Raw genomic sequence first — 14,084 nt, 5'->3', positions numbered from 1 at the left:
TTTTTAAAAAATATAGGAATGCATTATGAGATCTTTACTACTGCTTTGACATAATTTTAAAACATTCTCAGAGTAAAAGAGCAGAGACGAGATGACTAAATACTAGCAGTGGTTAGGGATAGAGCAGTGAATTTCTAATAACAGGGCCAAAGACTTAGAGGAAGAAGATGCTCACCAGCGGGCCTTAGAGTGAGCTCAGGACCACTTGTGTACAGCTGAGAAATATTGAAATGAAGATCTCAAATTCTTTTTGATTGGGATGGCATTTTGAGAAAAAGATGTATCCTACTAAGAGACTGTGATTCTAAAACTCATAAAAATGTCGTTTGTTTTAGGTTCATAAGAAGTCCTTTTAGTATCTTTTTACTGCTTTATCCCCAAGGTCCAGAAGAATGCATGATGTGCAGTAGATGCTTAATAAATACTTGGTGAATTAATGAGTAAGAGTGCAGTGAGGGTAATAATTCTAAAGATAGACTGATTGATAGAACCTTATTAAAAGAATACAAATATATTTTCATTGGTCTGGCAGTCCTGTGCTGGGTTAAAACAAGGACCAAGAAGTTTTATCCATACTTCAACACTGGCATGCTACACTATCTCAGGCACTAACACTATAAAAAGACTTTAAAATCTCTAATGCGCACGCACACACACAAACGTGGAAAACTATCTAGAAGAGCACAATAAATATACATTACTGTACACTCATAATTGATTTAAAACCCAGGAGGCTTGGATCCGAAACCTATTTTGTAGGTTAGAACCAAACACTATACTTTTGTAGGTAAAAACGGAAAAAGAACATGTAAAATGAAAGATCATGAAAGTTCGTGATTTGAACCAGTCATTGACTATTCCTTGCTGCCAAATCAATCTGTAACTACAGTTTCTCTAGAAAACTGGGTTTTCTATCATGTGAAACACTACATTGATGGAAATAGCCTAATTCTTTCACAATCTCACACACACATGCATGCACACAGGCACACATACCCTCATCTATCAGCTGAGAATGTGCCATTTTTACCATGCCTTCATATGCACTGCAGGAGAAAATGTGTGTCGGGGAAAAACCAGATGATTTCTATTAAGTTCTACATGGGTTGAGTTTAAGGCAAAGAGTGAGGCTAAGTATGAAAATCAAAGCCAATGCATCGAAGCAGATTTTTCTTTCAAACTATTTTATGTCCTAAAGTTTGCACAACGTGTTGGCAATGACAGCAAGCTTGTATAAGGAGGTGTTTTGTGTTTTACAGCAAACATAAGGGCAAAAAAACTGCAAGGGCAGCCAAATATTACTTCAATCATGAATTCAAAGAATGTGTGTAGTAGGTACGTGGTAAAACCCATGAGCTAGGAACTATAAGATTTTTAAAAATTTTACAAAATTCCAAGAAAGAGTTTATCTCTTATTCTTTCCTCCATACCAAGGCACCTCCCTTCACCCCAGCACTAGTTTCAAATTTGGAAAACCCTTCAGACCCTAAGGGAAAAGGGTCCCAAAGTATCTTTTGGTGCCATGAAGGAAAGAAACTATATTTAGCACAGTCTATCTGTTTGATTAGAGAGAGAAAGAGACATAGTTACATTTTCCGGCATGCAGATCTTTTATAAATCTTAGAAAAGGGTGGTTTTCCAGAATTCTCTGGAAGTTATTTTGGAGTTCATCAATTCTGCCAACATTGAGCACTCTGTCTACCTCTTTTCTTTCTCCTCATTTTCCCCATTTCTAAATACATTTTGGTCTGTAGAGAATAAAAACCTGCCTAGCACAGGGTAGACATTCAGTATACTTTGTCAAATTCATTAATGGATTGATGGATTAATGGGTGACTAGGCATCAGGTGATCTGAGATTGATTGAATGATTGATTTTTCCTTCAACTTTTAATTTCCTGGGTACATGTGCAGGATGTGCAGGTTTGTTACATAGGTAAATGTGTGCCGTGATCTGGGTTTTAATCTTAAGACACTAGTAGGTGTTATACCACCTAATGGAAATGATTGCTTTTTGTTATCATAACTTTGGGTGAGTGGATATGTGGAGTGTGTGGTATGTGTAGCTTGTCTTTCCAGATAAACTGTATGCCAGAGATCTTAAACTCAAATGGCCTACATGGACCAGGCAAGTGATAGAAATGAGGAAAATGGGTGGGTATAATAAAGTAAGGAGTAGTAGAGGCTGCTGTGGCCAACTGGAGAGCACAAAGAGCAATTTGTGTTTCAAACACAATGGGGGCCAAACACACCACATCTGTAGTCCAGGTACACGTACAGTGTGAGCTCCTTCACAAGACTCATTGGATATAAAACATCTCTCTAATATTTAAAAATACAGAAATAACAAAATAATAATAGTTAAAGTGTATCAAACATCTCTACTAAGTCCCTGGTACTGTTCTAAAATTCATCTTGTCAAATTTTAGGTAATTAATATATTACCTTTATGTTGCAAATGGGGAAACTAAGGCATGGTACTTAGTAAATATACATGATTGCACTATGCATAAATAATTGGATGTTAAGAGAATAAAAACCAGAACAGCAAAGAGCAAAGTTAACAGAGACCTGAGCTGAGCCCCTAAGCAAGAAAGCAGCATACCCCAAAAGACAGCCCATCAGAGAATGATACCCCACCCATCTTCTGGCATCTTCAAGTAGGAGGATGAAGGTATTTTCCCAAATCCCTGGATGGCTCATAATCTGCAATATAACTGAGACCTCTACATTTCGGAGAGACCTGATACAGAACAGCTTTCTGTAGTCTGCGAGTTCTATCTCCTTTGTTTCACAATGAAAACAAATGAAAACAGACTATTGTTCCTATGTGTAGAAATAACTTTAATAATTATGAGCGGCTATTGTTTAGTAATAGGTATTGGATTATCTCCCCTAATTCTTGTAGGGAACCTGTGACATCTATACTGTTATTATTTCCTTTTTACAGATAAGAAAACTGAGGCTTAGAGAGGTGAATTAACTTTTGCCATATCACACAACTAAGTGTCAGAACTGTGATATGAACCAAGGTGGACTTATCTCCAGAGCTTATGGTCTCATCCACTGCAGGGCAAGGAAACGAAGACGAAAAGAAAAGTGTTTTGAATTTTTCTACCTATGCTTGTCAGCTACTTCCAAAACCAAACCAAAACAAACAAACAAAAGAAACCACAAAATCTTATTTTGAAAGTCTTGCGTAAAACTCCAAACTATATCAAAGAAAAGAGTAGACTCTTTCTATTCTGGTTCAAGTGGAGAGTAGAAAGCAAACTACCATCTCCAATACATTTTCTCCCACCTTGATGTCTTTCCCCACCACTTCCAGCTGTCTTTACGCTTCCCTGATCCTGCCTCTTTCCCCTGTCACAGGCTCTGCTTCCCTGTCCTTAGTCAGGGTGCACCCAAAGACCCAGTCCCCAATCCTCCATGTATTTCTCCTCCTTTTGCCCTCCAAGACACTTAGCTCACAGATCCTCATCTCCTGCTATTCTGTCAATGACTCTTAAGTGCTTGTCTCCAAGCCCACGTTCCTAGTGGCTTATAGAACACAGTGGGTGAAATCTTCTCCAAAATTCATGATGGATTTAAAATTGAAAGAACTGACTGGTCATAGGGGTGTAAATATATTAGAGGATGGTTTCCTTAAGCTGCTCCATGGGTGTACCTCAGAGATGGCTGTGATTATTTTTTACTAACTGGTGAAGAGGATCTCCCCACCCTGTCCTCACTCCCCTGTCCTTCTCTCCAACACACTTCCTTCCACCTTCCTGACCTGAGGGTGCTCAGCCCTGGGAAGAGTGCTGCATGAGTTCATGGTTTGGCCCAGGTTTAAAGTACAAAAATCTTTCTTCTCTATGCTTCCTGTCTCAGGTGACAGGCAGTAAAGTATACTGATTGAGAACTAGAGTCGTGGGGTCAGACAGACCTGGCTTCAAATCCTCCTCGGCCACTTACAGCTATGTGATCTCTCTGAGCTCAGGTTTCTCATCTGCCAAGTTGGGTTAATAATACAAGTTCTTGCTCATTGTTTTGTTGGGAGGAGTGAATGAAATAAATCACGTAAAGCACTGACCACAGTGACTGGCTGATAATAAGCCTCAGCGGATGGTCGCCCTTAGGATTATTTTATAACCCTTTGCTTTTGAGGCAGCTGGTGAGCTCTGTAGCCCCAGAGATTACAAAAGGCCAAGGCTTTCGGAGTGTGGCTTACTTATTTATTTATTTCAGCTCGGCACATAAAGAGAAAGAAATGAAAGAGAAGAGAATTTCCACAGATGGTGTACCTACTACCACTACTCATGTGGTATCATGGGAGTTGCTTTGTGGTTTTGTTTGTTTGTTTGTTTTTGTTTTGAGACAGAGTCTTGCTCTGTCGCCCAGCTGGAGTGCAGTGGCACAATCTCGGGTCACTGCAACCTCCACCTTCTGGGTTCAAGTGATTCTCATGCCTCAGCCTCCTGAGTAACTGGGATTACAGGCACGTGCCACCACACCTGGCTAATTTTCATATTTTTAGTAGAGACAGGGTTTAACTGTGTTGGCCAGGCTGGTCTCAAACTCCTGACCTCAGTGATCCACCCGCCTCAGCCTCCCAAAGTGCTAGGATTACAGGCATGAGCCACCACACTCAACTGCCTGCTTTATGTTTTTATGTCTTATAACCTCACACAGTTTAGTCGGTGAATGACAGCTGGATTTTTTTTTTGCCAGGTGTGGTGGTTCATGCCTGTAATACCAGCACTGTGGGAGGCCAAGGATCTAGGATGACTTGAGCCCTTGTGTTTGAGACCAACCTAGGCAACGTAATAAGACCCTGTCTCTACAAAAAATGTAAACATTAGCCACCCCATCTCTACAAAAAATTTAAAAATTAGCCAGGTGGTGCGCGCCTGTAGTCCCAGCTACTTAGGAGGCTGAAGTGGGAGGATTGCTTGAGCCTGGGCGGTTAAAGCTGCAGTGAGCCATGATTGTGCCACTGCACTCCAGCCTGGGTGACAGAGTGAGACTCTGTCTCTTAAAAAAAAAAAAAAAAAAGAGGGAGTTGGATTTCTTTTGTTCCCATGTATTCAGTGTTTCCCAAAGCATATTCCCTGGACCAATGAGTATCAGAATGACCTAAGGAGGTACCCTGATCTATAGCCTCAGAATCCCTGGGACAAGTCCAGGGCATCTGCCTTATAAGCTGATTCCCAGATCATTCTAATCAAAGTATAACAATTTTTGACTTATTGTTTATATCATATGATCTAAAATTTGATTTTGCATTTTCTTGTGTTTATACACGTAAGCATTTCTCCCTCACTTGGGTGATAAATTCTCTAAGGTGATAACCATATTTTCTAGTCTTCTTATAACCCTACTAGTGTACTAGTGCAGAGCTCAATCCTAAATACATCACTGGGAATTAATGAGAATATTCAACTGGGTTTAGCTTACTGTCTTGCAGAGTCCTGATCTGTCAATGCCAAAAAATTGGTAGAGACCTCAAATTAGAAAGGCAGTTCACCAATACCCAATATTTGATATACAATTGAGTTTTTAATCAATATTTTCTCATTATCAGTGTGTCGGGTATTCTTTTACTGAGATTCTTGTGCCAAGATACCTGAATTGTTGACTGGAGATTAAAATTTACAAGTCCCTGAGAAGTGAAGTCCTTTCCAAGTTTGAGTTTATAAAACAGGAACTTACAGGCCTTCCTGCCTCTCTGTGACAAAAAGCTGGGTAAGGCAAAATGCCTTCTGTCTAAAATGGTTTCAACTTTTAAACACGTGAATTAAAACATGATTTTCATTGCAGGATCAGCAATGATACATGCTAACTTTGGGAAAAGGAAGGATCTGTTAGGTTATGATGTTTATTCCTGAGAAATTGAGAGGTTTGCCATATGTTTTTATGGTAGTTTTCTTTGAGGTTCCATAAACACCTTCTGGAATGTGGAGGTTCCACCATCAGAGTCCTATGGGAGCTTTTCCAGTGCCCTAATGTCATTAACCCAGCTGTTTTGGTTGCTGTGATATGCAATAATTTCTTCTACATTTAAAAAGCGATTTTCTGATCTCCAACCCATTTAACCATGTTTGATCTTTAATAAGATCAAAAATGTTTGGAATCTGAGTGTATGATCTTTGTGTTACATTTTTCTCTTTTAAATTCACAGTAGCTTTTCCTTCCCCCTTTCTCTTCTTTAGGATCAACACTCTGTGGTAGGCCAGAACACAGGCCCCAGTCCAAGTCCCAACCCCTGCTCAAATCCAAACACTGGAAGTGGTTACATGAACTCCCAGCAATCACTGTTGAATCAGCAATTGATGGGAAAGAAGCAGACTCTACAGAGGCAGATCATGGAGCAGAAACAGCAGCTTCTTCTACAGCAGCAGATGCTGGCTGATGCGGTAAAACTTTCTCTTAATTTCTACTGAACGGACCTGTTGACCCACCAGAGGGAGTTTATTCTTTTCCATTTATATTTACTGTGCCTACTTACGTGACAGCAACAAAGATGTCCCGACTGTAAGAGAGGATAATTCCATACATTTAGTGTACTGCAGAAAGAAAAAAAATCAAACTTGATTTAACAGCTGCTGGACACTTGGAATGCGTGGCACCTCTGCTAACCAGCCCTGCCCAGCCCAGGAATGTCTAGAACAACCAACATAAGCATTTGAATCGGGCAAAAGAAACCAGTGTTGTTCCCCAGGCTTAAGGGGCAGAAATAGTAAACTGAACTTGAATCCACTCAAATCCAAACTGATTTTAGAGATAAGAGTTTTAAAAGCAACTTTAAAAGCCAACATGGAGCCTCGAAACCAAGATTTGGCTTCTAAAATAAAGCAACTCACAATAGGGGATTTTTTAAAAGAAAATGTTAAATGCATTTCCCATTTGCACTGTATATATTAGGTTGATGCAAAAGTGATTGTGATTTTTGCCGCTACTTTTAATGGCAAAAACTGCAATCACTTTTGCATCAACCTAATAGTTGACAAGATTGTGTTTACCACACACTACGCATGCATTAACCCTCCTTCAGTATTTATGTGCTCAACCCTGGCTTCATTGCCTCCCTTCAAATTATTTGGCCAAATGAAATAAAAAGTAAGCATCTCCAGGTAAATTAGAGCTAAGGTATACAGAAAAGATTAAAAACAAAATCAAATAATTTTATATTCAAGGAGCTTTGCAGTAAGAGTCAGAAATGCAGGGTATCACAAGGGCTATAATTATTTAGTAAATAATAATTTGCAATAAGGGTAGAGCCATAAACAAGGCAAATCCTCTCTTCACCCTAAAGAAGCCTTGAGCATACTGAGGATATGTCAAATAAATTGGCCAATTGTAATGCATGTGATTAAGTGCTATACTCTGGGAACTACTAGAAATGATTTCAGAAAGAATGTTCTATCTACTGAATATCTGAAACTGGAGTAAGAGATGAGACGAAGAGTAGGAAGGTTATTTCAGCCAGAACAATGAGCATATTCAAAGACCTGGGAACAATAAAGGATACTACATATTATGCCTGCCAAGGTATTGAGTGTGCACAAGAATGGGGAAGTGATGAGTAAAGATGCCGGAGATAAGAGGCAGGAGGGTAGGGCTTGAGAGGCCAGAATATACACTGAAAAGCAACAGAAGAGATTTTAAGGATTTAACACAAGGGGAAGTACTAGATTCAGATTTGCATTATAGTAAAAGTATAAAAAGAGTAAGAGAAAATGTAATGGAGAGAAAGATTAAATCCAGCCTGAAAAGATTGAGGATAGTCTCCCAAAGAAGTAAAATTTGACATTGATTTTGAAGGACTGTAGGATTCTGATAGAGTAGGTGGGGTCCACTATTGTAGGTGGAGGGTGGAGCAGACACCAAAAGGTGCAGCCTGGGTGTGAATTTGTTGGGTAGTTTGAGATTGCATTATGAAATATTTAATGCCTGATAAAAAGTAAACATAGTCTAACAACCACATTTTTTTTAAGGAATTACAAGTGGACTAAGTTTTGTATTCAGGACATGTGAAAAGAAATAGTGAGAAGTAAATTTATTTGACCTGGAATAAGGAATACTGAGAAATAAGATTACAGATGACCTTGAATACTGCCATAAGGTTTAAGGGAGTCACAGACTGGATCACAAAGTGACACAACTGGTTTCTTCTAGAAATCATAGTTTTGAAAACTCCAGTCCTCCCCTTGTTCCCTTCCCCTCCCATTTTTATCCTTATAAACTAAAGAACTTAGAAACAAGGGCAGCAGAGAGAAAAACATGTAATCTAAGGTTGACTTACTGGGTACACTTTCATCACTACCATCAATACTAGTAATTTTATGAATTATAACACGCAGAGGTTGATTTTCAGCTCTTGTTAAAAGGCAAGGAAGTGGTAGCATGTACATTCCATGAGGGTCCTGGCCTGGCACTGGCCTAACTCCCACTGGGCCCCAGTTGAGTCACCACTAGGACAGGTGCAAAGGGCAGTGGCATAAACTGTGAGATGAATGAGAATGAGGCTGCTGTTTTTGTGATGTTTAGAAACCATTCACATGGCTCTTTGTTTGGACACCATTGAGGGTGTCTGTGCTTTTTAGCATATCCAGGAAGAAGTGGTCTTTGAGACCACTGTACATTAGCATATGCTCTGTGGTCGTTTGCAGTCAGTTGGCAAGGCCACATAGGCACCTCAATTGAGATGTTTTCTCACGAAAGTTTGTTATCCTTATTCTCTGTTATTCTCCTACCAATGAAGCACAAAGAAGAGACATGAATAGTACTTATTACAGCGGACATCATAATTACCAACACGCATTGTGTACCTACTGTGTGCCAGGCACCAAGCTGGATTTTCACAGAATTAAATAGAAATATGAGGGAGGTCCTATAATTATCCACATCTCACATTTTTACAGATGAAGAAACTGAAGCAGAATAGATATGTACTATAACAGATGATTTCTATAATGGGTTTTCAAGTCTAACAGATTGGGTTATCATTAGATATTAGTTGATAAATTAAATTTCATATTGCACAAAAGTAATCTCAGAAATGGCCTATGTGTTTACACTTGCACAGAATGGGAATGTCATTCTTTTGCAAACTGTAGCCGTCTCTATTCAGTATTGCAGTCTAGTCTTTGCTGCTCTTCAGCACAAAAGAACAACATGGCAGTTCTGTGTTATGTCCATATGCAAAGTTATTAATCTAAGTCATTTGTGAACAAGTAGTTTAAGAAACCTAAATTTCTGGATATATATATACACACGTATATATATGTATATATACACGTATATATACACACATATATATACATGTGTGTATATATATGAAAACCCTTTGAACAACAGTTTAGCCCTCTAGTGGAGACAAGCCTGACCAACATGGTGAAATCCCGTCTCTAATAAAAAAATACAAAATTAGCTGGGCATGATGGCAGGTGCCTGTAATCCCAGCTACTTGGGAGACTGAGGCAGAAAAATCGCTTGAACCTGGGAGGCAGAGGTTGCAGTGAGATGAGATCATGCCATTGCACTCCAGCCTGGGTGACAAAGTGAGACTCCATCTCAAAAAAAAAAGAAGTCAATAATTAGATTGAAGAGATATAAAAATAAATCCTGGTTTGCAATATAGTCTATGATGGGAAGTCAAGCACCTTCTTCTCTCTCTTTACCTCTCTCTCTCTCTTTCTTTCTCTGTCTCACGCATACACACACACAGACACACACACACACACACACATCCTGTCTTCTTCAGTATAAACAGTAGAAACACCTAATTACATAAGAAAGAATGACAGATACTTTTGGAAAAGAGTGGATTTCAGAAAGTCCCATGCTTGGCATAAAAATCAAAACTGTCATCTTACACAACAGTTTACAACAGAGCTGGTTGAACATCACCACATTGGGGTTCATGGAACATCTCAAGCTGTTTCTTAAACATTTAGGGTTTGGGCAAAACCAAAAAGCATTTCACCAACCACTTTTTCCCTTAATTTGTAAACCCATGTTTAAAAGAAATGTAATCCATATGTTTCTGATTCATTTACACTTAGCTCATCAAAATTGTGTTTTATATGAATTACTTATGTGCAAAAAACTGTGTCTTTCAAGCTTTTTTCTTAGCAACAAGAATTTAAATTTGGTTTGTTGTTGTTTTAAGGCTTTTTCCCCTCCTTTATAGTAGACTTATTCTACTAAGAAGGTTTGGAATTTGATGGGAAACTGAGAAACACATGGTTTAAGTCAGTTCTAAGTTAGGCAGTGCACATTTGTCTTCCAGCTAATTTACCCATGTATCTATTGCAAAGTTTTCTTTTCTATTTGTTGACTTTTCTATAATTATAGTGTTCTCCCTCTACCTATGCTGATTATTTTTATCTTGAAAATTGAGATTGCTTTGGGATACATACAAAATGGCAGTGAAGTCATTCTAAAAACTCCCTGATCCATACCAAACAAGATAAAAAGCAGCCCTTAATTCCCAAAGCTGATATGATACTCACAGTCAAGCCATTTTGTTCTCTGTTGGGTATAAACAATCCTACAGAATGTCAACCTCAGACAAGGTTACTCTGAGACCATGGTAAAATGAGACAAAATAACACTTCATAATTTTGTCTAAAAACAGACACAAACAAGGTCACTGTGCAACCTCCAAAACACCAAACACCCCCCTCTCTTGTTAAATGAGTGATAACTACTTCTTTATTTAATTAGAATTGACTTTACTTTGTGACAGCTTCCAATCTAGAACAAAGCACCATTTCCTTAGACCCTCCCGAAATCACTCAAAGTCCAAATCTCAGGACAGATTCTCTCTAACATTCTCCTACTGAGATACCCTGTGACCCCTCATGATGTGTGTTCTCCCTTGCTGCAACAAGTAATAAAGCCAACAGCTGTGTTGCTAGTGGTCTTTGACTGAGGATATTGACATATTAAAAGAATGTCTCTATTTTTTTTCTTAGCTTCCAAACTCACCTGTTCTAAAAATCAAAAGGCTGATTCCAAATGGAAGAAATGAAGGGAGGGCAGCAAACCTGTGCTTTTAGAATGGGGAGCTGAGAAACAGAGTAGCAAGGGGCCTGGTATTGTGTGTTAGGAAAGAGCCTGAGTTTGGGACTCAGGATTCGGTCTTGGTTCTACTACTGTGTGATCTTGAGCAAGTTACTTAGCCTAACAAGGCTTCCATTGCCTTATTTCTTAGGTGGAAATAATCATGCCTACTTTTAAGAATTGTTTATAAGGAGGTAAAAAAGAGATAAAATTCATATAGTGCCTATATCGGTACCTGTCGGTGTCTCCTGACATCTCCTCCTACCTAGAGTTATCAGATTTAACAAATAAGAATACAGGGCTGGGCACGATGGCTCATGCCTGTAATCCCAGCCCTTTGGGAGGCTGACGTGGGTGGATCACGAGGTCAGGAGTTCGAGACCAGCCTGGCCAACATGGTAAAATCCCATCTCTACTAAAAAATATATAAAAATTACCTGGGCGTGGTGGTGGGCACCTGTAATCCTGAGGGCTCGGGGGGGAGGAAAATCATTTGAACCTGGGAGGCAGAGTTTGCAGTGATCCGAGATCGTGCCACTGCACTCCAGTCTGGGCGACAGAGCAAGACTCCATCTCAAACAAACAAACAAAGCAAATAAGAATACAGAATGCCCAGGTGTTCTGTATTTTATCTGAAAACCCTATCTCCTGTGCTTTCCCCACTCTGTGGGACCAGAATTATATATAGGTACCTACCAAAGCATATCAGGTGTGCTACCACATAAAATTAGAAATTAGCATCTTGAAAAATCACAGAAATTTAGTTCTCATTGACATTGAATTGAAAAATAAAGAAAATAAGACGTTACTAGAACCAAAACACACGTTGAGTGTCATGGAGAAGTAGAAATTATACTTCCATACAGGAAGTTTATTGAAATTGAAAAGATTTGTCTCTGAATTAAGATTACAAACTAAGGTCATGATTTGTAACCCATGATTGCAAAATTGTTCTTATACTACTTTTCTGAAATTTTACAAAATTTTGCATGCATTTTCACAAGTGAAAAGGGAATGATGCAATGTAACATGTTTTCATATCTTTTCTCAAGGAGAAAATTGCTCCACAAGATCAGATAAACCGACATTTGTCAAGGCCACCTCCAGATTATAAAGACCAAAGAAGAAATGTGGGCAATATGCAACCAACTGCTCAGTATTCTGGTAAGTGTCCTTAAAAATTCATAAAAGTTATAGCTGTGAAAGGAAAAAAAATTCATTTTTCAATTATCCCTGTAACTCACATATGATTGTAATATCTTTCTTAGAATTTCTAACTCCCATTTGGCTTTCATACCAAGACTACACAAATATTTTTTTAGTCCTTTCATCAGTTTTTTTTTTTCATCAGTCTTGCCCTGTACTCACATATTTCACCACTCTCTGGACTACCTCCAAGAACTCAAAAGAGCTAAATATTTTTCTGTTAGGTTCAATCACTCTCCTCCCAAAGATATACCTTAACCCAGGTAGTGGAAGGTAAGCAGACATTTCTCCCTCTTAGTCAGGCACATGTGTAACTTTCACAAATCCTAGTCTTTTTGTATCCACCATTGAGCCCATCTCCAAGGTTTCTCCTTCAAAGACAAAGGTCTTGCCACCAAGGAATACTTGAAAAGCAAATTAAGTTTTCACAGAGTCTCTCAAAAACACCAAAGGTGAACTCTATTTAAATCACAAAGCAAATCTTCTTAATAGCTCTCTCAGTATAAAATAAATGGTAAGTACAAAAGTCCCCTAAATTCTCTCTCCTCCCACTCATTAAACTCCAAAAAACCTTTCCCAAACCCAGCCTATATTGCTCTGCCTTCTCCTATTTAGTATCTATTCAATACACTTCTGCCCCAAACTGTCTAAAACTCTCTGCACTTTCTAATGTAAGTTAAGCTTATACTCTTGGGTTTCCTAAGTTCTCTCTGCCTTACCTGTTACCTTCATCTGTCCAGGAAGCCACAAAGAAGATTCCCTAAAGAAAGAAAGGCTGTGAACACCTCTATTTTATTAATATTTCCTAGTACTGTTAAGTGTACTTTTAAATATGTTGTCCTGACTTATTTAAACCCCCTCAGATACAACAGGTTGCTTCTTTCAACTGAAGTTGAGAATGGGGCTGGGCTCAGTAGCACATGCCTGTAGTCCCAGCTATTCTGGAGGCTGAGGTGGGAGGATTGCTTGAGCCCAAAAGTTCAAGGCCAGCCTGGGCAACATATTGAGACACTGTCTCTAAAAACAGCAAATAACATTAGGAACGGGATGTGTGTTTTCCACTCTGCAAGATTACTTTGCCTCAGGACAAAAACAGGATTCTCTAGTTGATTGTCCTCAAGGAGGCTGAAAGATAAGATGTGGTTTCCAGTCATGTGTTGCTTAATGATGGGGGTATGTTCTGAGAATTGCATTGTTAGGTAATTTTGTTGTGCAAACATCATAGAGTGTACTTATACAGACCTAGATAGTCTAGCCCACTACACACCTAGGCTATATGATATAGCTGATTGCTCCCAGTCTACAAACCTATACAGCATGTTACTGTGATGGCTACTGTAGGCAGTTATAACACAATGGTAAGTGTATGTGTATCTAAACATAGAAAAGGTACAGTAAAATATAATTTAAAAGATACAAAATGGTACATTTGTATAGGGCCCTTAGCACGAATGGAGCTTGCAAGACTGGAAGTTGTACTGGGTGTCAGTGAGTGAGTGGTACGTGAATACAAAGGCCTAGGATATCACTGTACACTACTGTGGACCTTATAAACACTGTACACTTAGACTTCACTAAACTTATTTTTTAAAATTTCTTTCTTTAATAATAAATTAACTTTTACATTAATTTTTTGCTTTGCTTTACAACTTTTAAATTGTTTAAACTTTTGACTTTTGTGATGACACAGCTTAAAACACAATCACGTTGTACAGCTGTACAAAATTATTCTTTTCTCCATATCCTTTTTCTAGAAGCTTTTTTCTATTTTCTTACAATTTTTAAAATTATTTTTTTTTTTCTTTTTTTTTTTTTTTTTTTTTTTTT

General features: G+C 38.6%; 1 protein-coding gene across 1 annotated transcript in view; it reads left to right on the top strand.

The window, feature by feature from the left end:
- Positions 1-14,084, top strand: part of MAML2 (mastermind like transcriptional coactivator 2) — a 383,751-nt gene that overhangs the window by 353,934 nt on the left and 15,733 nt on the right. Inside the window, exons 3-4 of the mRNA XM_025357169.1 lie at positions 6,194-6,397; positions 12,104-12,215. Of these exons, the coding sequence (XP_025212954.1) occupies positions 6,194-6,397; positions 12,104-12,215 (316 nt within the window). The remainder of the gene's footprint in view (positions 1-6,193; positions 6,398-12,103; positions 12,216-14,084) is intronic.

The sequence above is a fragment of the Theropithecus gelada genome, chromosome 14, assembly GCF_003255815.1.
Source record: "Theropithecus gelada isolate Dixy chromosome 14, Tgel_1.0, whole genome shotgun sequence".
Lineage (NCBI taxonomy): Eukaryota > Metazoa > Chordata > Mammalia > Primates > Cercopithecidae > Theropithecus > Theropithecus gelada.
Note: the sequence above shows the minus strand (reverse complement) of the source record. Positions and strands in the feature narration are given on the sequence as shown.